This window comes from Pristis pectinata, chromosome 28 (assembly GCF_009764475.1).
Source record: "Pristis pectinata isolate sPriPec2 chromosome 28, sPriPec2.1.pri, whole genome shotgun sequence".
NCBI lineage: Eukaryota > Metazoa > Chordata > Chondrichthyes > Rhinopristiformes > Pristidae > Pristis > Pristis pectinata.
Window position 1 is genome coordinate 4153194 of NC_067432.1, and position 22354 is coordinate 4175547.

At 46.8% G+C, this 22354-nt stretch overlaps 1 protein-coding gene across 3 annotated transcripts in view; it reads left to right on the forward strand.

The window, feature by feature from the left end:
* The window catches only part of LOC127583840 (transducin-like enhancer protein 3-B), a 90674-nt gene that overhangs the window by 64452 nt on the left and 3868 nt on the right, over positions 1-22354 (forward strand). For all 3 annotated transcript variants that reach the window (XM_052040214.1, XM_052040215.1, XM_052040216.1), the window contains 8 exons: positions 330-462; positions 4474-4631; positions 4761-4837; positions 8674-8923; positions 13062-13309; positions 16037-16184; positions 19149-19299; positions 22090-22166. In XM_052040214.1, the coding sequence (XP_051896174.1) occupies positions 330-462; positions 4474-4631; positions 4761-4837; positions 8674-8923; positions 13062-13309; positions 16037-16184; positions 19149-19299; positions 22090-22166 (1242 nt within the window). The remainder of the gene's footprint in view (positions 1-329; positions 463-4473; positions 4632-4760; positions 4838-8673; positions 8924-13061; positions 13310-16036; positions 16185-19148; positions 19300-22089; positions 22167-22354) is intronic.

The following is a 22354-nucleotide window of genomic DNA, read 5'->3' on the forward strand; positions in this document are numbered from 1 at the left end:
ACAGAGTGGTGGGTGTCTGGAATGCGCTGCCAGGGGTGGTGGTGGAGGCAGATACAACAGTGGCATTTAAGAGGCTTTTAGATAGACACACGAACATGGAGGGATACGGATCATGTGCAGGCAGAAGGGATTTAGTTTAATTTGGCACCGTGTTCGGCACAGACATTGTGGGCTGAAGGGCCTGTTCCTGTGCTGTACTGTGGTATGATTGTGTGAAACCTCATGAGGATCAGCGTTGAATAGTTTTTTCTTGCTCCACTTTGCATTCTGCGCTTTACCCCATATTTGGGCTCTTCCTGTGCATCTCTCATTTCTCCGTTGTTTTACAGAATGACAAATCCTCAACCCCGGGCCTGAAGTCAAATACTCCAACACCACGCAATGAGGCTCCCACTCCAGGCACCAGCTCAACTCCTGGTCTGCGACCAATCACAGGGAAGCCCCCTGGCATCGACTCGCTAGGTAACTGCGCTGTGCTTCCATTCTTGGTCCTTTCTATCGGTTTCCTGAACCCCAACCAGCAACCACCAGCAGTTAGTGCTGCTGCCTCTCAGCTCCAGAGAGCCGGGTTCAGTCCTGACATTGGGTACTCTTTGTGTGGAGATTCGTTCATCCCTTCTGCTCCTGTGTGTGGGGTTCCTCCAGGAGCTCCTGTTTCTCCCACCACCCAAGGACCAGCAGGTTGGTGGGTTAATTCCTTCTGCCTTTATCTGCTCTTGGGGTAATTTGGAGCATCCAAAGAGCAGTTGATGGGTGTGAGAGGGAACAAGTTGCAGGGAAATAAAGAGGGGGGAATGGAGCTGATGAGATTGCTTCTCTTGAACCAACATGGTTCTGATGGGCCAAATGGCCGCCTTATAGTATCAGATTCAGATATTTTATGCAGAGGGGTTGTGGAGGCTCTGTCACTCGTATGTTGGGAAAGAGATTAATAGATTAGGAAAATAGGGATATGGGATGGCACTGAGAAAAGAACTGACAGCTCAGCAAATGGCAGGTCAGGCATGAGGGGCTGAATGGCCTACTTCTGTTTGTTCTCAGGTGTTGCCTGTGGCTTGGGGAGGTAAGAACATAAGAAATAGGAGCAGGAGGAGGCCATCTGGCCCATCGAGCCTGCTCTGCCATTCAATAAGATCATGGCTGATCTGGCCGTGGACTCAGATTCACCTACCTGCCTTTTCCCCATAACCCTTAATTCCTCTACTATGCAAAAATCTATCTAACTGTGTCTTAAATATATTTAATGAGGGAGCCTCCACTGCTTCCCTAGGCAGAGAATTCCGCAGATTCACTACTCTCTGGGAAAAGCAGTTCCTCCTCATCTCCGCCCTAAGTCTACTCCCCCGAATCTTGAGGCTATGTCCCCTAGTTCTAGTCTCACCTACCAGCGGAAACAACCTTCCTGCCTCTATCTTATCTATCCCTTTCATAATTGTATAATTTTTTTACAAGATCCCCTCTCATTCTTCTGAATTCCAGTGAGTATAGTCCCAAGCGACTCAATCTCTCCTCATAGGCTAATCCCCCTCATCTCTGGAATCAACATAGTGAACCTCCTCTGCACCGCCTCCAAAGCTAGTATATCTTTCCTCAAGTAAGGAGACCAGAACTGCAGGCAGTACTCCAGGTGCGACCTCACCAGTACCCTGTACAGTTGCAGCATAACCTCCCTGCTCTTGAATTCAATCCCTCCGGCAATGAAGGCCAACATTCCATTTACCTTCTTGATAACCTGTTGTACCTGCAAACCAACCTTTTGCGATTCATGCACAAGCTCTCCCAAGTCCCTCTGGACAACAGCACGCTGCAATCTTTCACCAGTTAAATAATAATCTGATCTATTTTTCCTTTCAAAGTGGATGACCTCACATTTACCAACATTGTACTCCATCTGCCAGACCCTTGCCCACTCACTTCACCTATCTATATCTCTCTGCGGACTCTCCGCATCCTCTGCACAATTTGCTTTTCCACTCAACTTAGATACGCTACACTCGTCCCCTCTTCCAAATCGTTAATGTATGTCGTGAACAGTTGCGGACCTAGCACTGACCACTGCGGCACCCCCGCTCACCACTGCCAACCAGAGAAACACCCATTTATCCCAGCTCTCCACCTTCTATTGGTTAACCAATCCCCTACCATGCTAATACCTTGCCCCCAACTCTGTGCAACCTTATCTTATGGATAAGTCTTTTATGCAGCACCTTATCGAATGCTTTCTGGAAATCCAAGTATGCAACATCCACCTGTTCCCCTCTATCCACTGCGCTCATTATATCCTCAAAGAACTCCAGTAAGTTTGTCAAACAGGACCTGCCCTTCCTGAATCCATGCTGTGTCTGCCTGATGGAACCACTGCGATCCAGATGTCTCGCTATTTCTTCCTTAATGATAGCTTCAAGCATTTTCCCGGCTACAGACATTAAGTTAACTGGCCTATAGTTACCTGCCTTTTGCCTACATCCTTTTTTAAACATTGGCGTGACATTCGCTGTCTTCCAATCTGCCGGGACCTGCCCAGAATCCAGAAAATTTTGGTAAATTATCACAAGTGTGTCTACTGTAACTTCTGCCCTTTCTTTCAGTACCCTGGGACGCATCACATCAGGACCAGGGGATTTTACGTTTAGGCCCACTAGTTTGCTCATCGCTACCTCTTTAGTGACAGCGATTGTATTGAGGTCCTCACCTCTCATCGCATCCATAACACCTCCATTTGGCATGTTAGACATGTCCTCCACCATGAAGACTGACATAAAATAGTTGTTCAAGGCCTCGGCCATTTCCACATTCCCCAATATTAATTCCCCCTTCTCATCTTCCAAGAGACCTGTGTTCACTTTAGCCACCCTTTTCCACTTTATATAATTTTAGAAACTTTAACTATGTCTTTATATTTTATGCTAGTTTGCTTTCATAATCTATCTTCCCTTTCCTTATTGCTTGCTTAGTGGTACTTTGTACGCATGAGCTTTTAGTTTGATGTCTTCTTTTATTTCCTTAGTTATCCAAGGCTGGCGCTCCCCACCCTTAATGTCCTTGCTTTTAACTGGAATATACTTCTGTTGAGCATCATGAAAAATCTCTTTGAAAGTCTTTCACCATTCCTCAACTGTCTCACCATATGGCTTGTGTTTCCAGTCTACGCTAGCCAACTCCTCCCTCATCCCGTTGTAGTCTCCCATGTTTAGGCATAATACACTGGTTTTAGATCAAACTATTGCACCCTCCATTTATATGGCACGCTGTCCTCCAAAACACATAGTGTGGGTTAATGTCCCATTGCCAGTGCACAAGTTCTGGCCAACAGCCCAGTGAGGGACAGTTGTAGGGAAGTTGCACTGTTGGCAGCCTTTTGGACAGGACATTAAACTGAGACCTTGTCTGCCCCACAAGTGGATGGAAAGCAGCTATGTTTTGAAGTACAGGGACATCTCCCCTCATACTTAACCCTCTCTAGGACTAGGACTCTATTCCCTGGAATGTAGGAGATCGAGGGGCGACCTGATCGAGGTATATAAAGTCATGAGAGGCATAGGGTGAAAGCACACAGTTTTTATCCCCAGAGAGGGGGTGTTTAAAAACAAGAGGGCATAGGTTTAAGATCAGGGGCAAGAGATTTAAAAGGGACATCAGGGGCAGCTTCTTCACACAAAGGGTGGTGCGTATTTGGAATGAGCTGAGAACTAAGTGGTTGAGGTGGGCACATTATCAACATTTGAAAGCCACCTGGATACGTATGTGGATAGGAGAGGTTTAGAGGGCTATGGGCCAAACGTGGGCAGATGGGACCAGCTCACTGGGCAACATGGTTGGCATGAACTAGTTGGGCCGAAGGTCCTGCTTCCGTGCTGGATGACTCTGTGACTGTCCTTCCAAGGTTCCCCCATCCCACCAACTCGTGCTGAGGTTTGGGAACCAAGGCTTTGGCTATGGGGCTTGGCACAATTCACCATTCCACGTGTAATTACTCTACATCCCATGTACAGAGGGTCTTCAACCTGAAACATTAACTCTGTTTCTCTCTCCACAGATGCTGCCTGACCTGCTGAGTGTTTCCAGTATTTTCTGTTTTTATTTCAGATTTCCAGCATCTGCAGTTTCTATTAAATTTTAATGTTCATCAAAGGAGACAGTTTGGCCCAAATGATCTGTCCTCCAAGTAAGTGAACATCAAGAAAAACTGCCAGACACTGCAAATCTAAAATAAAAGCAGAGAAGTCTGGAAACACTCAGCCGGTCAGGCAGCGTCTGTAGAGGGAGAAACAGTTAACGTTTTGGGTTGAAGACTCTTCCTCTGATTTTTTTTTGATCTCTGCTCCCCCTTGGCACTTGGGGATAAAGGAGCTGGTTCGGTGAGCTGGTAAACTCTACGTGAAGGGTGTACCATTTACTCTGTGGTCAGATGAGCCGTTGAGTTAATCTCCGCTGTCTCTCTTTCACCCAACTAGTTCCGTGTCTTTTTTCCAGCACCAGCCCTCCGTGCGCCGATCTCACTGGCTGGCTCGTACGCCCCTTTTGCAATGATGACCCATCACGACATGAATGGTGCACTGACCAGCCCGGGTCCTTACTCCAGCCTACACATCTCACCGCAGATTAATGCGGCCGCGTATCGATCTCCCATGGTGAGCTTCGGAGGTGTACGTAATTTATATCTTCCTTCTCATCAATTTACCGTTTGAATTAGCGCGCGGCTCCCGACACTGCTTGCCACTGGCTACAAACTCAACCGTTCTCTGCCTTTCCCCGACCAGGTTGGTTTCGACCCCCACTCCCACATGCGGGCACCCGGACTCTCGGCCAGCATGGCCTCGATCCCAGGAGGAAAGCCGTAAGTGTTCCTAATCTACGCGCTCTGCTGTCCGCTAACTGCTGCGGTCCACTTCCCAAAGAACAGTCAGAGATCTGTCAAACTCCAGGAGGTGGGAGGCTGGGGGGTAGGGTTAGGGCCATTTGCACTCGGTCGCTAGTACTAAGTATGTAATGTACTACATAGGACAGCACAGGAAGAAGCCCTTCAGCCCATGATGTCTGTCCTGACCATGATGCCAAACTAAACTAATCCCTTCTGCCTGCATATGGTCCACATCCCTCCATTCTCTGCATATTCATGTGCCTCTCTAAGAGCCTCTTAAATGCCTTTATAGTACCTGCCTCCACCACCACCCCTGGCAGCACATTCCAGGCACCCACCGCTCTCTGTGTATATGTTTAAAAAAAAGACTTGCCCTGCACATCTCCTTTAAACTTCCTTCTCTCATTTTAAAGCTATGCCCTCTAGTATTTGACATTTCTACCCTGGGAAGAAGATTCTGGCTGTCTACCAATCTAGGCCTCTCATAATTTTATAAACTTCTATCAGGTCTCCTGCCAGCCTCTGACGCTCCAGAGAAAACCACCTAAGTTTGTCCAACCTTATAACTAATACCCTCTAATCCAGGCAGCATCCTGATGAACCTCTGCACCCTCTCCAAAGCCCCCAACATCCTTCCTGTAATGGGGCGACCAGAACTGCACACAATACTCCACATGTGACCTAACCAAAGTTTTATTTGGCTGCAACTTCAACCTCGACTTGAAGGATATGAAACTAGATTTCACCTAGAGAGATTAGATAGGCCTGGGCTTTTTTCCCCTGGAGCATAGGAGACTGAGGGGGTGACCTTATAGAGGTTTAAAAAAAAATCATGAATGGTCACAGTTTTTTTCCCAGGGTAGGAGAGTTTTAAACTAGAGGACATCAGTTTAAGGTGAGAGAGGAAAGATTTAAAGGGGACCTGAGGACCAAGGTTTTGACTCAGAGGATGGTGGGTATGTGGAACGAGCTGCCACAGGACGTGGTGGAGGTGGGTACAAGTACAATGATTTAAAAGAAACACTTGGACAGGTACATGGATTGAAAAGGCTTGGAGGGATATGGGCCAAAGGCAGCCAAGTGGGACCAGCTCAGGTAGGCAAATTGGTCATCATGGACGAGTTGGGCTGAAGGGCCTGTTTCTGTGCTGTATAATTAGCCCTAGACGACTGCAATTTTTGCCTGTGCGTCTACTCTGCCAGCTGACTAGCCCGGAGCAGAGAAGCTGAGGTGAGGTGAGGTGTGGTACATGGGTTGACGGTTATGAAGGGTTTGGGTGGTGACAGGGTTGGCACAGGCCGAACCTTGGTAAAGCCAGTGGTTTTCCTTGTTGTTTAAAATTACGTTGCAATATCCATTCCCAAAAGAGCAAGGGAAGCAGATTAAACAGAAGGAGAATTGACAGTTGCCCAGTGGTTAGTGCTGCTGCCTCGTCTCCAGTAACCCGGGTTCAATCCTGACCTCCGGTGCTGTCTGTGTGGAGTTTGCACGTTCTCCCTGGGACTGTGTGAGGTTTGTTCCCCCATCCCAAAGATGTACTGGTAGGGCAGAGGCGGGTGGTTGGAGAATTGGGTCAGGTTTAGAGTCCTCGAGTAATACAGCATGGGAACAGGCCCTTCTGCCCAACTAGTCCATGCCAACCATGGTGCCCACCAAGCTAGTCCCATTTGCCAGTGTTTGGCCCATATCCCTCGAAACCTCCCCAGCTGAAGTGCTTGTGAGAGACTAGGTTTTGGGGAAGGAGTAGGGGAATGGGATTGCTCTCAGAATCAGCATAGACACAATGGGCTGAATGGCTTCATGTCATAATATTGTGGGGAAATAAATGAGGATAAATAGTTTTAGTAAAAAGACAGAAGCAGGAAGAAACAAAATCGGGTTTATTATCACCGACATGTTGTGAAATTTGTTTTGCAGCAGCAGTACAGTGTAAGACATAAAGACATCAAAATTACTATAAGTTACAAAAATAAATATTTTGTGCAAAAAAGGAATAATGAGATAGTATTCACAGGTTCATGGACCACTCAGAAATCTGATGGCGGAGGGGAAGAAGCTGTTCCTGAAACATTGAGTGTGGGTCTTCAGGCTCCTGTACCACTTTCCTGATGGTAGTAACGAGAAGAGGGCATGTCCCGGGTGGTGAGGGTCCTTAGTGATGGATGCCACCTTCTTGAGGCACCGCCTCTCGAAGGTGTCCCAATGGTGGGGGAGGGTTGTACCTGTGATGGAGCTGGCTGAGTCTACAACCCTCCGCAGCCTCTTTTGATCCTGCACATTGGAGCCTCCATATCAGGCGGTGATGCAACCAGTCAGAACGAGCTCCACCGTACATCTGTAGAAATTTGCAAGAATCTTTGGTGACATACCAAATCTCCTCAAACACCTAATAAAGTAGAGCCGCTGGCATGCCTTCTTCATGATTGCATCAATGTGTTGGGCCCAGGATAGATCCTCTGAGATGATGACACTCAGGAACTTGAAGCTGCTCACCCTTTCCACCGCTGACCTCTCAATGAGGACTGGTGTGTGTTCTCCCAACTTCCCCTTCCTGAAGTCCACAATCAATTCCTTGGTCTTGCCTGACGTTGAGTGTGAGGTGGTTCTTGTGACACCAGTCAACCAGCCGATCTATCTCACTCCTGTACATCTCCTTATTGCCATCTGAGATTCTGCCAACAATAGTGGTGACATCAGCGAATTTATAGATGGCGTTTGAGCTGTTCCTAGCCACACAGTCGTGAGTGTAGAGACAGTAGAGCAGTGGGCTAAGCACGCATCCCTGAGGTGCACCTGTGTTGATCCTCAGTGAGGAGGAGGTGTTACTACTGATCCGCACTGACTGTGGTCTCCCGGTAAGGAAGTCTAGGATCCAGTTGCAGAGGGAGTTACAGAGGCCCAGGTTTTGAAACTTGGTGATTAGTACTGAGGGGATGATGGTGTTGAATGCCGAGCTGTAATCGATGAACAACAGCCTGATGTATGTTTTGCTGTTGTCTAGGTGCTCCAAAACCAAGTGGAGAGCCAGTGAGATTGCGAGAATGAGAGAATTAGCTTTTGGCAGCAGCAGCTCAGTACATTACAAGACGAGGACAAACGTTAACATTGGGCGAGTGGGACTGAATGGAATGTCTGCCAAAGAGCAGGGCAGGAATACTGGGCCAAATGGTTCTGTTCTGTCTGGTGGTTTCCTGGGTTCTTGGTACTTTGGGAAGACTGGTTATGTCCTGGACCAACAAACAATCTGCTGGAGGAACTCAGCGGGTTGAGCAACATTTGTGGGGGGGGGAGGAATTGTCGACATGTCAGGTTGAAACCCTGCATCAGGTTTAAGTTCGTTGTCATGGGCACACATACCCAGGGTATCAAATGCCATGAAAATTAGCATCTTGCAGCAGCAGCACAGTACATTACATGATGAGGACAAATGTGTTAACATAAATTAACATAAGTTATACATATATGTGTGGAAAGTGAACAACAAAATAAAGATAATGAAGCTGGTGCAAGATAGAGAAAAGAAAAGACACATAGTCTGAGCTGGTGTTAATGAGGACTGATCAGACTGAGTCCTGATGCAGGGTTTTGACCTGAAACGTCAACAATTACCGCCCCCCCCCCCCCCCCCACACACACACAGACGCTGCTCGACCCGCTGAGTTCCTCCAGCAGATTGTTTGTTGCTCCAGATTCCAACATCTGCAGTCTCCTGTGTCTCCAGTTGCCATGAGTGAACTCTTTTCCTCCCAGGATCTTTGAGCGGTTTTTGATTTTCCCCCCCCCCTCTCTCTCTCTCTCTCTCCCCCCACCAGTGCGTATTCCTTCCACGTCAGCGCGGACGGACAGATGCAGCCGGTGCCCTTCCCTCCGGATGCTCTGATTGGGTCTGGAATCCCTCGGCATGCCCGGCAGATCAACACCTTGAATCACGGTGAGGTGGTGTGTGCCGTCACCATCAGCAACCCCACCAGGCACGTCTACACTGGAGGCAAGGGCTGCGTGAAAATCTGGGACATCAGCCAACCTGGTAGCAAGAGTCCCGTCTCCCAATTAGACTGTCTAGTAAGTGGAGCAAAACATAAATACATAAATTATACACAATTTTTACAAGAAAGAACACAATTAGGACAAAAAAATGTCCATTGTAGTGCAAAGTGGTCATAGCGTTAGGGTTGTGCCGGTTGGTTCAAGAACTGAATGGTTGAAGGGAAGTCGCTGTTCTTGAACCTGGTGGTGTGGGACTTCAGGCTTCTGTACCTCCTGCCTGATGGTAGCTGCGGGAAGATGGCACGGCCCGGATGGTGGGGATCTTTGACGATGGATGTTGCCTTCTTGAGGCAGCACCTCCTGTAGATACTACCGATGGTGGGGAGGAATGTGCCCGTGATGTATTGGGCAGAGTCCACTACTCTCTGCGGCTTCTTGCATTCCTGCGCATTCAAATTGGGAGGGGGGGTGAGGCACATATCTTCGCTTTAAATAACACATTGAATCACCATGTTCATTTTTCAAGAACAAATTAGAAGCACTGAAGGAATGGTGTAAATAATTGTTTCATGGGATTGATGCTAGTGGCTGTTGTATCGTCAGGCCTGATTTACGAAAGTGCGCTGGAATGTTCCTTGGCTTCCTGCAGGGTCGGAGACCGTTAGCTCTGCTTTCACATCGGTGGCCTTGTTATCACCATTTTAAACTGTGGCTCGCAACCTCGAATCCCTTGTCCATTGACTGAGAACCTCTTTCCTTGTTTGACAAGGTGTTGAGCTTTTATTGCATTGGTACAGTCATAGGATTGTAGAAGCTGTGGTAATTGAAGGTTTTTTTGAACAAAAGCAGGCACCTGTTGCATGTTGGCTCAAGGGGTGGGGCACTGGTTTGGAACCAGACCCTATCCCAATGAACCCCATAGTGTCATGGTGGCTATCAAGATAAACTGCCCACAGGCTGGAATTGGACTGAGTGAAACGTCTGTTTATAAATGAACATAGAACAGTACAGTACAGCACAGGAACAGGCCCTTCGGCCCACAATGTTGTGCTGAACTAATTAAATTTTTAAATTTTAAATTTTTAAAAAATTTTTAAAATTTTATTTACAGGCCCAACGAGTCCGCGCCGCCCATTTTAAACCCAAATTAACCTACCCGTACGTCTTTGGAATGTGGGAGGAAACCGGAGCATCCGGCAGAAACCCATGCAGACATGGGAGAACGTACAAACTCCTTACAGACAGCGACGGGAATCGAACCCCGATCGCTGGCGCTGTATAGTGTCGCGCTAACTGCTACACTACTGTGCCGCCCCATTAAACTAAATTGGTATTCAAACACCCAGCTAAACTAATCCCTTCTGCTGACACAATGTCCATATCCCTCCATTTCCTGCACATTTGTGCACCTATCTAAGACCCTCTTGAACACCTCTATTGTATCTGCCTCCATCGCCACCCCAGGGAGTGCACTCCAGACACCCACTGCTCTGTGTGTGTGTGAGATTGTGTGTATAAGTTCAAAGGAGATGTGTGGGGCAAGTTTTTGTTTTGTTTTATTTATCTCCCAGCGGTTGGTCCCAATGCCTCGTGGGGGCGAGGAAATCCTGCTTGCATCGCAAAGTTAAGCAATGATCCTGTGAAAACAATGAACAATCTGCTGGAGGAACTCTGTGGATTGACCCGCAGAAGCTGCTCGATCCGCTGAGTTCCTCCAGCAGATTGTCTGTTGCTCCAGATTCCAGCATCTGCGGTTTCTTGTGTCTCCACGATCTGGTGAATTTGGATCACCCAGAGTTGGGGTGTTATTGGGAAGCTCCATGGAGCTGTTGGCATATGAATCCATGAACAAAAAGGAGAGGCTTGTGTTTCTGTGGTGCCTTTCACAAACCATGTGATCTTGAGTTGCGTTGCAGCCAACAAAGTGTATTGCTGTTTTAATGCAAAACACAGACTACAGGCTGTGCATGACAAGCTCCCACAAGCAACACTGGATTGGTGCAACAACGATCTGCTGGAGGAGGTCGGGGGTTCGAGCAGCATCTGTGGGGAAAGGATCCGCTGAGTTGCTCCAGATTCCAGCATCTGCTTTCTCTTGTGTCATCACTGGATTAGTGATGCCTACTTGTTAGTTAGGACCTCGGGGCCAAGTTCCCTGCTCATCTGAGCACTTCCATGGAATGTTTTCTCCATGCCCAAGGGAAGGTATGGTCTATATTTAACGCCTATGGCGGTGCTGCACTCCCTCGGATCAACCCTGGAGTGCCTGCCTCAATTTTGTGTGTAATCTCCTGGAGTCCTCTGAGGATTTATGGAACTCATTGCCACATACAGCTGTGGAGGCCCGATCATTGGGGGTGTTTAAGGAGGAGATTGATAGGTATCTAATTAGTCAAGGTATCAAGGGATATGGGGAAAAGGCTGGGAACTGGGGCGAGATGGGAAAAGCTTAGCCCGGGGTGAGGTAGCGGAGCAGACTCGATGGGCCGAATGGCCTAATTCTCCTTTGTCTTGTGATCTTGTGAGCAGAAGTTGAACCCACACTCTGTGGAGTCCACCCTGACACTTTACAAGCTGGGAACCAGAGTCAAAGACCATAGAATCATCTAAGATGTGATTGGATCTGGTGCGATATTGGCATTGGTTACTTCTGGATGCCCTTATTCGTGACCTGATCTGCCTCCCTCTGTCCTGTCCCTCCAATGAACTGATATTTAAATTAAAATTAATATTTAAAATGTTTTTTATGTGGGGGAAAAAGAATGAAATAGGTTGTTCTGGTCCTTCTCCAAATGCATGCTGGGAGAGTAGACATTTTTCGGTCATCAATTGAAATGCATAGCCATTGTGGGAGGGAAAAATTGAATTAATAATTTGCAAGCATTTCTTATCATTGTCCTCCCAAAATATTATGGATAAAGATACTAAACCATGTAATGTGAAAGTCCTTTAAACCATTAGCCTGCTGACTCGATGTTAAGTGGGCTACCAAGTGGGCCACAAGGAACTGATGAAGCAATCTGACAATATGTCAGATATGACAATATGTGTAGCAGTTAGTGTAACGCTATTACAGCGCCAGCAACCCGGGTTCAATTCCCGCCACTGTCTGTAAGGAGTTTGTACGTTCTCCCCGTGCCTGTGTGGGTTTCCTCCGGGTGCTCCGGTTTCCTCCCACATTCCAAAGATGTACAGGTTAGGAAGTCATGGGCATGCTATGTTGGCGCCGGAAGCGTGGCGACACTTGCGGGCTGCCCCCAGAACACTCTACGCAAAAGATGTATTTCACTGTGTTTCAATGTACATGTGACTAATAAAGAGATCTTATCTCATCTTGTCTTATCTTGTATGTGGGTGATTGGGAACTTCTGGGAAACCCTCCATATTTGACCTTGTGTGACTCTGGGAACTTCAGCGCTGTCTCCAGATCAGCACAGGGAGAACAATCTCAGGATCAATCAACCTTCAATTCCTAGGTATCAGTTGGGGTCTTGATCTCCAGGGAATAAGAAAGCCACAATGGACTTCTAGTTTTATAGTATCTGTGTTGGATGGAGAGTCAGCAGCTGTGGTTGATGAGGGATTAAGAGATTGGATTTTGGTGCTGATATTCTTGAGAATAAACTGCTTGACCCCCACCCCCCTCTATTTTTAAAATAAAACCTCCCAATTATGGGCCATTGATAATTTGCTTAATTAAACATTGCATGCCCTTGGGAATGAATATTTTTGCAACACCTTCCACAACCCAAGGTGCTTTGGACTCATCTCACTGGAGTAATGTGGGAAACAGCTGGCAACTTGCCTGCAGCAACGATCAAGCTGCTGGAGTAACTCAGCGGGTCAGGCAGCATCTGTGGAGGGAAAGGAATTGTCAACGTTTCAGGTGGAGACCCTGCTACAGGGCCTGGCAATTTGCCTGCGGTTTTGTTGACTTCGATCATTGGGTACTGGGGAGAAAATCCTGCTCTTCATGCTCTCCTGAGGTGGCGGAGAGAGGCTCAATTGGATGTCTCGGTGAAAGATACCCTCAGTACTGCACTGAAGTGTCCACCTAGAACTAGGTGCTCAAGTCTCTGGAGTGGGACTTGAACCTTTGAACAGGAGACAGTGTGAATGTCCCTATTATCCTGTCCATCCCCCATCTAAGTAATGCTAATACTTTGTCTAAGTTCACATTTACCACCACCTCTCCTTCTCCCCTACTTAACAGAACCGGGATAATTACATCCGTTCCTGCAAACTTCTCCCCGATGGACGTACGTTGATTGTTGGAGGGGAAGCAAGCACACTAACGATATGGGACTTGGCCTCACCCACGCCACGGATCAAGGCCGAGCTCACGTCCTCCGCGCCAGCCTGCTACGCGCTGGCCATCAGCCCTGATGCTAAAGTCTGCTTCTCCTGCTGCAGTGACGGTAACATCGCCGTGTGGGACCTGCACAACCAGACACTGGTCAGGTGAGGCTGTTTGTTGATGTGCTGAGCTGTCTCTTCCTTACGCTGGGAAACGAGGACCTGTTCTTCCAGCCGATGTTGCCTGAAACATTGTCCTCCACCCATGTTCTAATAGATCTCAAGGGTTATTCTGGTGTCACATCAGATAAGAATAAAACTGGCCTAGGCAGTTGATCCTGTTTTGCACATGGATAATTCATAGGTTCATACAGTTCTACAGCACAGAAACTGGCCCAACAAGTCTATGCCCACCAAACTGCCTATCTAAGCTAATCGTATCTGCCTGTGTTTTGGCTCTTATCCCTCTAAACCTTTCCTATCCATGTACCTGTCCAAATGCTGCTTCTTTAAACGTTGTGATTGTATCTCCCTTCACCGCCACCTCTGACAGCTCGTTCCATAAACCTGCCTGTCCTGTCCACTCTCATCTTCGACCTATGCCCTCTTGAGACTTTCTTAACTGGGGGAAAATGATTCTCACTATCTACCCTATGTACGCCCCTCATAGTTTTATAAACCTCTATAAGATCATCCCTCAGCCTCCTTTGCTCTAGGGAAAACAGTCCCAGCCTGTCCAATCTCCCCTTGTAACTCCAGCCCTCCAGTACTTTTCTGCACCCTCTCTAGCTTAATCACATCCTCCTCATAGTGTGGTGACCAGAACCACACACAAGTGCAGTCTAGCCAACATTGATGGCCATTTGAATGAAGTACACCTCTATCATGCAAAGTAGCAGCTCTCACTCTCGGGTGCTGTGTGTGAGTATTTGAGAGACCCATAGCCTGCATTTTGCTGTTGCAGCAATGGTGAAACTATTGGCGTCCCTGTCATTTCACCGTGAAACTGGCAACAAACACTCTGCTTGCACGGTTTAATGCAGAAAGGTTGCTGTCGTTAACTATGCTGTTGTGACTTCTCCTGCATAGCCAGAGGAAATCAGATAGTTAGAGACATCAATGGCTATAACCTACTCTGACTTGTTGGGGAAAGTCGAAGTGAGCTCTTAATGAGGTATCAAGCTATAATGATTTCTCAGCAAGCTACCTGATTCTAAATAATTAATTCATGCATGGATTTTCATTCCCTTTCAACTACAAAACATAATAAATCTTAAACTGTTTTAAGCATTAATTTTATGATATAAATAGGGTGAATGCACAGTCTTTTTCCCAGGGTTGGGGAATCAAGAAATAGATGGCATACGTTTAAGGTGAGAGGGGAAAGATTTAATAGGAACCTGAGGGGCAACATCTTCAAGAAGAGGGTGTCAAGTATATGGAACGAGCTGCCAGAGGAAGTGGGTGAGGTAGGTACAATAGTGTCATTTAATGAGCACTTGGATAAGTACATAGAGGGGTGGGGCTTAGAGGGATATGGGCTGAATACAGGAAATTGGGACGTTGGGTGGGCACTGTGGTCGGCATGGACTGGTTGGGCCGAAGGGCCTGTATCTGTGCTGTATTGCTCTGTGACTCTATGACTTTCCACAGATGCTGCTTGACTGGCTGAGTTCTTCCAGCATTGTTGTTGTTTCAGATTACAGCATCTGCAGTTTTATTTGTTTTTCTTTGTTCTTCTTTAATCTGATGTATGCTCCAGTCTTCATTGAGCACTCTGAAATTAGAGCTAAAAGAGGTCTCTTATCTTCCTGGTCACCGGTATGAGAATTCTTTAATGTCAAGCTAGTTTACCAGTCAATTACCAGTACAACGTGGAAACGGGCCCTTTGCCCCAACTGGTCCATGCCAACCAAGGTGCCCGTCTAAGCTCGTCCCATTTGTTCTCATTTGGTCCATATCCCTCTAAACCTTTCCCATCCGTGTGCCTGTCCAAGTACCCTTTTAAATGCTGTTAATGTACCTGCCTCAACCTCTGGCAGCTCGTTCCATATACTGACCACCCGCTGGTTGAAAAGGTTGCCCCTCAGGTTCCTATTAAATCTCTCCCCTCTCACCTTAAACCTATGCCCTCTAGTTCTTGATTCCCCAACCCTGGGAAACTGTGCGCATTCACCCTATCTATGACATTTCAAACTTTATTTCAGGGCATTCCAAAACAATTTCCAGTAACTTTGAGATGTAGTTCCACTATAATATAGGGAAGATGGCAACCAATTACTGGGTAGCAAATTCTTATAGACAGCAGTGTGACAATGACTGGCTGATCTGCTTTAGAGATGTTGATTGGGAGTCAAGTCTTGTCCAGGACCCTGTGGGGAGCAAATCTCTCCTACCCTCCTCAAAACAGTGCTGTGGAATCTTGTGTCAAGAGAGCAAAGTTGCGGCCTCTGCTTAATGCCCATCAATGTGCCGCTTGTTCGGAACTGCCAAATGTGTGTTGGCATAGACCTGTGCGTGAGCAGTAGTTGGGTGAGGGTCTAACCCACCAAGTCAGGACTGACGCTGTGTAATCTGCACTCTTGGCTTTCAGAGTCTTGACACCCAATCCACTTACTGTGCTTGTGGTCTAAGAATCAAGCGAAGAATAATTATAGCAGAATTCAAAGATGTGCAGATGTTGTGTGGGCCGGTTCACAAGGTCACAAGACAAAGGAGCAGAAGTAGGCCATTTGGCCCATTGAGTCTGCTCCATGAGCTAAGCTAATACTGTTCCTATCTAGCCCCAATTTCCAGCCTTATCCCCATATCCCTTGATACCGGTTGGGTGGAGGGGAAAGCACCAGCCATAACAGTTGACATAAACAAGAAATGTTTTGTGGTTTTGTACAGGCAGTTCCAGGGGCATACAGATGGTGCAAGTTGTATAGACATCTCTCATGATGGCACTAAACTATGGACAGGCGGCTTGGACAACACTGTGAGATCCTGGGATTTGAGGGAAGGAAGACAACTCCAGCAACATGACTTTACCTCACAGGTGGGTGGTTGACCACACAGAAATGGCGCTAACCTGCTCGGGTCTTTGGTTCCTCTTGGCCTGATCTGACCATTCCAGTGTTGAACCTTGCATCTAGGTAGGGTTGGCTTTACTCAGTCTTGGAGTTCACCGCTACATATCTGATCGAGTTGTTTCTTGACTTGTATTCTTACTCAAACGATATTGAATACTAAAGCAACAAACAATCCACTAGAGGAAATTAGCCGGTCGAGCAGCATCTGTGGGAGGAAAGGGATTGTTGACATTTCAGATCCTGAGGCAGGGTTTTGACCTGAAATGTCAACAATTCTTTTCCTCCCACAGATGCTGCTCGTCCCGCTGAGTTCCTCCAGTAGATTGTGTGTTACTCCAGATTCCAGCATCTACAGTCTCCTGTGTCTGAGCTGGAAGGGCTTGCATTTGTTAATCCTTGGATTATCCTAGAACCTGATGAATTTCTCACAGAGAATATGTTTGGCCCATTGCCCGATGGTTAGTTCTGGGTCTATCCAACGCAGCACCATTTTGCCACTATTCCCTGATACCACTTAATATTCTTCAAAATTCTGCCAGAAATCAGGCACAGGGTGAGAGCAGTCAGTAATTCAGACTTTATTCCTGATAACTTTTCCTTCTGCAGTGCAAATTCATTAAAAAAAATAAAAGAAATAGTTGATCCCTCGTTCCACAGCTGCTTGAGCTGAGTTAGATGGTGTATGTGGTCTTGGGCAATCCTACCTGCCTGGTCCATGCCACAGTTCAACCTTGGCTTAAGTCTCCTCGTCTTCACTTACATGCACCGTGTCCATATTCCTACTTAAAGGTTATTTATCCTGACTGCTCCATGTTGTGGCAAGGTCTGGGTTCTGAGCAAAAGCTTAGAACCACTTCTGGAAACTTCCACTGTGCAGGAAGCACATCCTTCTCCCTGTTCCTCTTAAATTCTCAGTGTTTGTCCCCCTGTTAGCAACTTGGCAACCGCTGGAAATGACCCCGAGCTAATTTCCACCACACACCCCTCTCTTGTCTGTATTGTATCAGTGGCCCTAAAGTACCGTGAGTATTCCAAAGTGGTTAAAACAGGTGCTATATTAATGGAACTTGTTTCTGTAGATAATTTTGACTCTCTTGACTTCTGCTTACAATGCCACAATACAAAAAATGGACCACTCGTCCCAACCAGGGCACACTTACAACTGTACGTCAGATGTGCCTCCTTCCATTCTCTTAATCCCACCTTGTCAATGTTTCCCCTTAATCCTTTCACTTTTGCCTATTTATCCAGTTTTCCCTTAATCTCCTGCTTGCTTCAGGCCACTTGCAATGGGACTGAGTTCCACATTGAAACCGCTCTCTGGGTGAAGATCTTCCTCAGTTACTGAATGAATTCCTTCACTTGAGAGTTTTGAAAATCCTTGATTTGGAAGCATTTTTTCTCTACATCACTACTAGAGCTGCTGCCTCGCAGTTCCAGCAACGCGGGTTCAATCCCAACCTCCGGTGCTGTCTGTTTGGAGTTTGCACATTCTCCCTGTGACAGGGTGGGTTCCATTCCCTCCCACGTCCTAAAGGTGTGCAGGTTGGTAGGTTAATTCCCTCTAGGGTGAAGGTGAGTGATTGACTCTGAAAGGGGTTGAGGAGAGCATGGTGGGGGGGGGTATCCTTTTATAACAGGTTTTGGAGTTAAAGGATATGTTAAGTTGGTTTATTATTGTCACATGTACTGAGGTACAATGAAGAACTTTGTTTTGCATGTCGTCCATACAGATCATCACATCAGTGCATTGAGATAGTACAAGGGAAAACAATAACAGAATGCAGAATAAAGTGTTACAGTTACAGAGAAAGTGCAGTGCAGGCAGACAATAAGGTACAAGGTCATAACGAGGTAGTAGTGAGGTCAAGATTCCATCTTATCGTACTCTGTTGTGGCTATCCCTCAAGGTCAATGATGATGGTCTTCGTTCCGTTGATCTATTTATGGGCTCTCAAGTGGGTTATGAGTCCAGTCTTGGCTCTGAAAGTTCTTCCACATTCAGGACAGGTAGTTCCAGATGGCAGACCAGGCTTTGGTCCTTGCTGCCTCTCTTTCCATTTTCTTCTCTTTTCCTCTAATTCTGCACATCCGTCGGCTTCGAAAGTTGCTGTTCCTTCTCGGATGACGGTTTGCCAGAGTTTCCTGTCCTTGGCATTGGTTTCCCAATTGTTGATGTCGATGTTACATTTCTTCGTGTTGGCTTTTAAGACGTCTTTGAATCTCTTCTGTTGTCCGCCTCTTTACGTTTGCCTACTTTAAGCTGGGAGTAGAAGATTTGTTTCGGCAGACGTTCGTCTTTCATCCGAACAACATGACTGTTCAATAGTCTTACAATAGTGGGAGGTGGGAAAATGGTGGTGAGGCAATAGATCAGAAATGTTCTTCATCAGCAGAATAGACTTGGGCGGTTGAATGGCCAACTCCTGCTCCCTTCTTATGGAGCTGAGAACCATTCTGTGCTCCCAAGTGAGGTTCAACTAAAGTTTTATACAGAAATAAAATGCTGCAGATGCTGGAAGTATGAAATAAATGGAGGAAGTGCTGGGAGTGGTCAGCAGGTCAGGCAGTGTATGTGGAGAGGGAGAATGGGGTGATGCCCCAGTGACCTTTCATCAAAGCTGGAAACGGTTGGAGGTGAATGAGTTTTAAGATGCTGAGGCTGCCTTTTGTTCTCCCCTCCCTTTATACTCAACTTTTCCAATTCTGATGAAGGTTAATGTTTTGTCTAACTCTCTACTTCCTTCTCTAGGGATGTTGCCTTATTTGCTGAGTACTTTATACATTTTAACCTTCAATTCTATCACTTTTAGAAATTAATCCCAATGCTTAACTTGCTGGTGTTGATATTAGTAACCCATGTGTGTTCAACCTTCTCCTGGTGAGAGAGAGAGACCATCATTAACTTACTGCCTTCTGCTCCTGTACAGATCTTCTCGCTGGGTTATTGCCCCACTGGTGAGTGGTTAGCAGTGGGAATGGAGAGCAGCAACGTTGAAGTATTGCATCACACTAAACCAGACAAGTATCAGCTTCACCTGCACGAGAGCTGTGTCCTGTCACTCAAGTTTGCCTACTGTGGTAAGTGGAGTTAGAACTGCATTTGGGCTGGGGTGGTTGTACCTGGAAACCTCCAAACCTCAAGTTCTCCCTCTTCTCCAATCTATCCTGAGTCCATGAAAGATATTGCACGATATTTAAGGGAAATCTGAGGGGAAACTTCTTCACTCAGAGGGCAGCGTGAGTGTGGAACGAGCTGCCAGTGGAAGTGGTAGATGTGGGTTCAATCGTAACATTTAAGAGAGGTTTGGATAGGTACATGGATGGGAGGGGTTTAGAGGGATATGGTCGAGGTGCAGGTAGATGGGACTATGCAGAAAGAACAGGTTGGCATGGACTAGATGGGCTGAAGGGCCTGTTTCTGTGCTGTAGTGACACTTGAATAGATCTTGTGCATGTCCTTCGTAGTACAGTGACTTGTCTTCCACTGGCAATTTCCAAAGGCATCCATGCCTCAATAGTGGAGTCACAAGAGACTGCAGATACTGGAATCTGGAGCAACAAACAATCTGCTGGAGGAACTCAGCAGGCCGAGCAGCATCTGGAGGGGGTGGTGGAAGACGAATTGTTGGCGACGATGTTTCGGGTCAAGACCCTGCATCAGGACTGTTCCAGATTCCAACACCTGCGGTCTCTTGTGTCAACATGCAAGTTCCAGTTGCCGAGAAATTCTGAAGTCCCAAATGTGGGTATGATGACAGCTTCTCCCTGCTTTCAAAATTCATTCCAATGACTTCAGCTGGATGTTGTTGAGGCCGAGTACCACACAGTGACTCGACCTCTGCTGAGAAGGTTGGATCTACAGCAAAAGTGCAGGCCATTCAGCCCGTGTGTCATGTGCTGGTGATTCGACTCCACATGAACCTCCCTCCCTCCCTTTACCTCGCCTGTTGCCACACCAGTTTCCCTCAAAGGCATCAGTGATCCTTGCAGCCAATGGCACATTGGTCTGGATCCCTTGCAGTGCTCCAGTGTGTCAGCTGTTGCTTGTCCCTGGACTTCAGCAGATCATCCAAGTTCCGGGAGGAAATTGTTGAGGAACTCTAGTGTGGCTGCTTGGCAACACTCGAGGCTAAAGAAATGGTGTCCAAACCATTTAATTAGCCCAGGAGCAGAAAGTATCAAGGAGACATCAAACACCAGCACAATAGCTTTTCAAAAGAGCCAGCATGGACATGATAGTTTCCTTCACTTGTATTATTGCTATTGGTTTATTATTGTCACTTGTACCGAGGTACAGTGAAAAATTTGTCTTGCATACCGATCGTACAGGTCAATTCATTACACAGTGCGGTTACATTGAGTTAGTACAGAGTACATTGATGTAGTACAGGTAAAATCAATAACAGTACAGAGTAGAGTGTCACAGCTACAGAGAAAGTGCAGTGCAATAAGGTGCAAGGTCACAACAAGGTAGATCGTGAGGTCATAGTCCACCTCATTGTATAAGGGAACCGTTCAATAGTCTTATCACAGTGAGGTAGAAGCTGTCCTTAAGTCTGGTGGTATGTGCCCTTAAGCTCCTGTATCTTCTACCCGATGGAAGAGGAGAGAAGAGAGAATGACCCGGATGGGTGGGGTCTTTGATTATGCTGGCTGGTTCACCAAGACACCAAGAGGTAAAGGAGGGGAGGCTGGTGTCTGTGATGCGCTGGGCTGTGTCCACAACTCTCTGCAGTTTCTTGCGGTCCTGGGCAGAGCAGTTGCCATGCCAAGCCGTGATGCATCCAGATAGGATGCTTTCTATGGTGCATCGATAGAAGTTGGTGAGAGTCAAAGAGGACAAACCAAATTTCTTTAGCCTCCTGAGGGAAGTAGAGGCGCTGGTGAGCTTTCTTGGCCGTGGCATCTATGTGATTCGGCCAGGACAGGCTGTTCTCTGAATCCTCTGTTGGATTCATTAATGATATCATTTATTTACCCCACTTTCTGATCTTTCTCTGAAGTGGAAATGTCTCTCAACTGGTCTGTTGAGTAAAAACGGAAAATTCTGGAAATACTCGCCAGGTCGGGCAAGACCTGGGGAGGGGGAAACGGTTAACGTTTAAGCTCCATGGCCTTTTGTCAGAAAGTTAGAAATCAGAGAAGTGTTGAGAAAGGAGAGGAGCAGAGAGTCGGGACAGAGGGACTGGTGGTGCTGGCTTGGGGAGTGTGGCGAGGTTTGTTAGTCACCACTTAGCTGTCTGGAGGCAATGAATGGAGTGAGGTGAGAAAAGAATCCTGTGTGCATCCTAGCAGGCCTCTCCTGTTGTTTACTGGCAATTCCTCGCCTGTTTAGCCTCTCCTACTGTTGGTAAAACATTTTGTAAAAGTTGACAATGTATTGAACCAGATTGTTGTTGGTGGATTTGTAAAGACCAGCATCTAGTTCAGAACCTGCCATGCATTCCTTATGGGAGGTTAGAGCTCGCATCGTGTAGTACCAAGGCATCTGACCACCCGGGTCATGGCACTGAGCTACGTTCTGCAACACACTGAGCTACGGAGCTGAATACCTTGAATTCGATTGTCAATTTCCCTCCCTTTAATGCCAATTAAAATTTACATAAGTTGAATGAATTTGTTTTAAATTTATTTTCCTTTTAATTGTAATTCAAATGTTTAGAAATGGTGGAAAAGGGACAGATAGGACAAGCTCTCTGGGCCCATGGCTGGAGTTTCACCTCCTGAGGCCTAGTCTCTGCTCTACCCTCGGGAGGCATGAGACCAGGAAAAGGAGGTACAACTGCGAGCTTTGTCAGGTTGATGACAGACTGACCCATTTGCTTGGTTTAAAGGAAATATTTGAATTTGTTAACATGTTTTTTTTAGGCAAATGGTTTGTCAGCACTGGTAAGGACAACCTGCTGAATGCCTGGAGGACACCCTATGGTGCCAGTATATTCCAGGTAAGAAGTTTCGCTTGCCAAAGCTTTTCTGATCGTCAATCTTCCCCCTAAAGTTGTCCCCATTCTTAGTTTGAATTGTTATTTTGTTTTAATCGGTCTCTAGTCTTAACAAAGCGCTGGGCTCTCCCCCTACTGCCCACGCTAGCTACCCTGGATCTCTGTGTGGATCAAAGTCATCTCAAACTAAG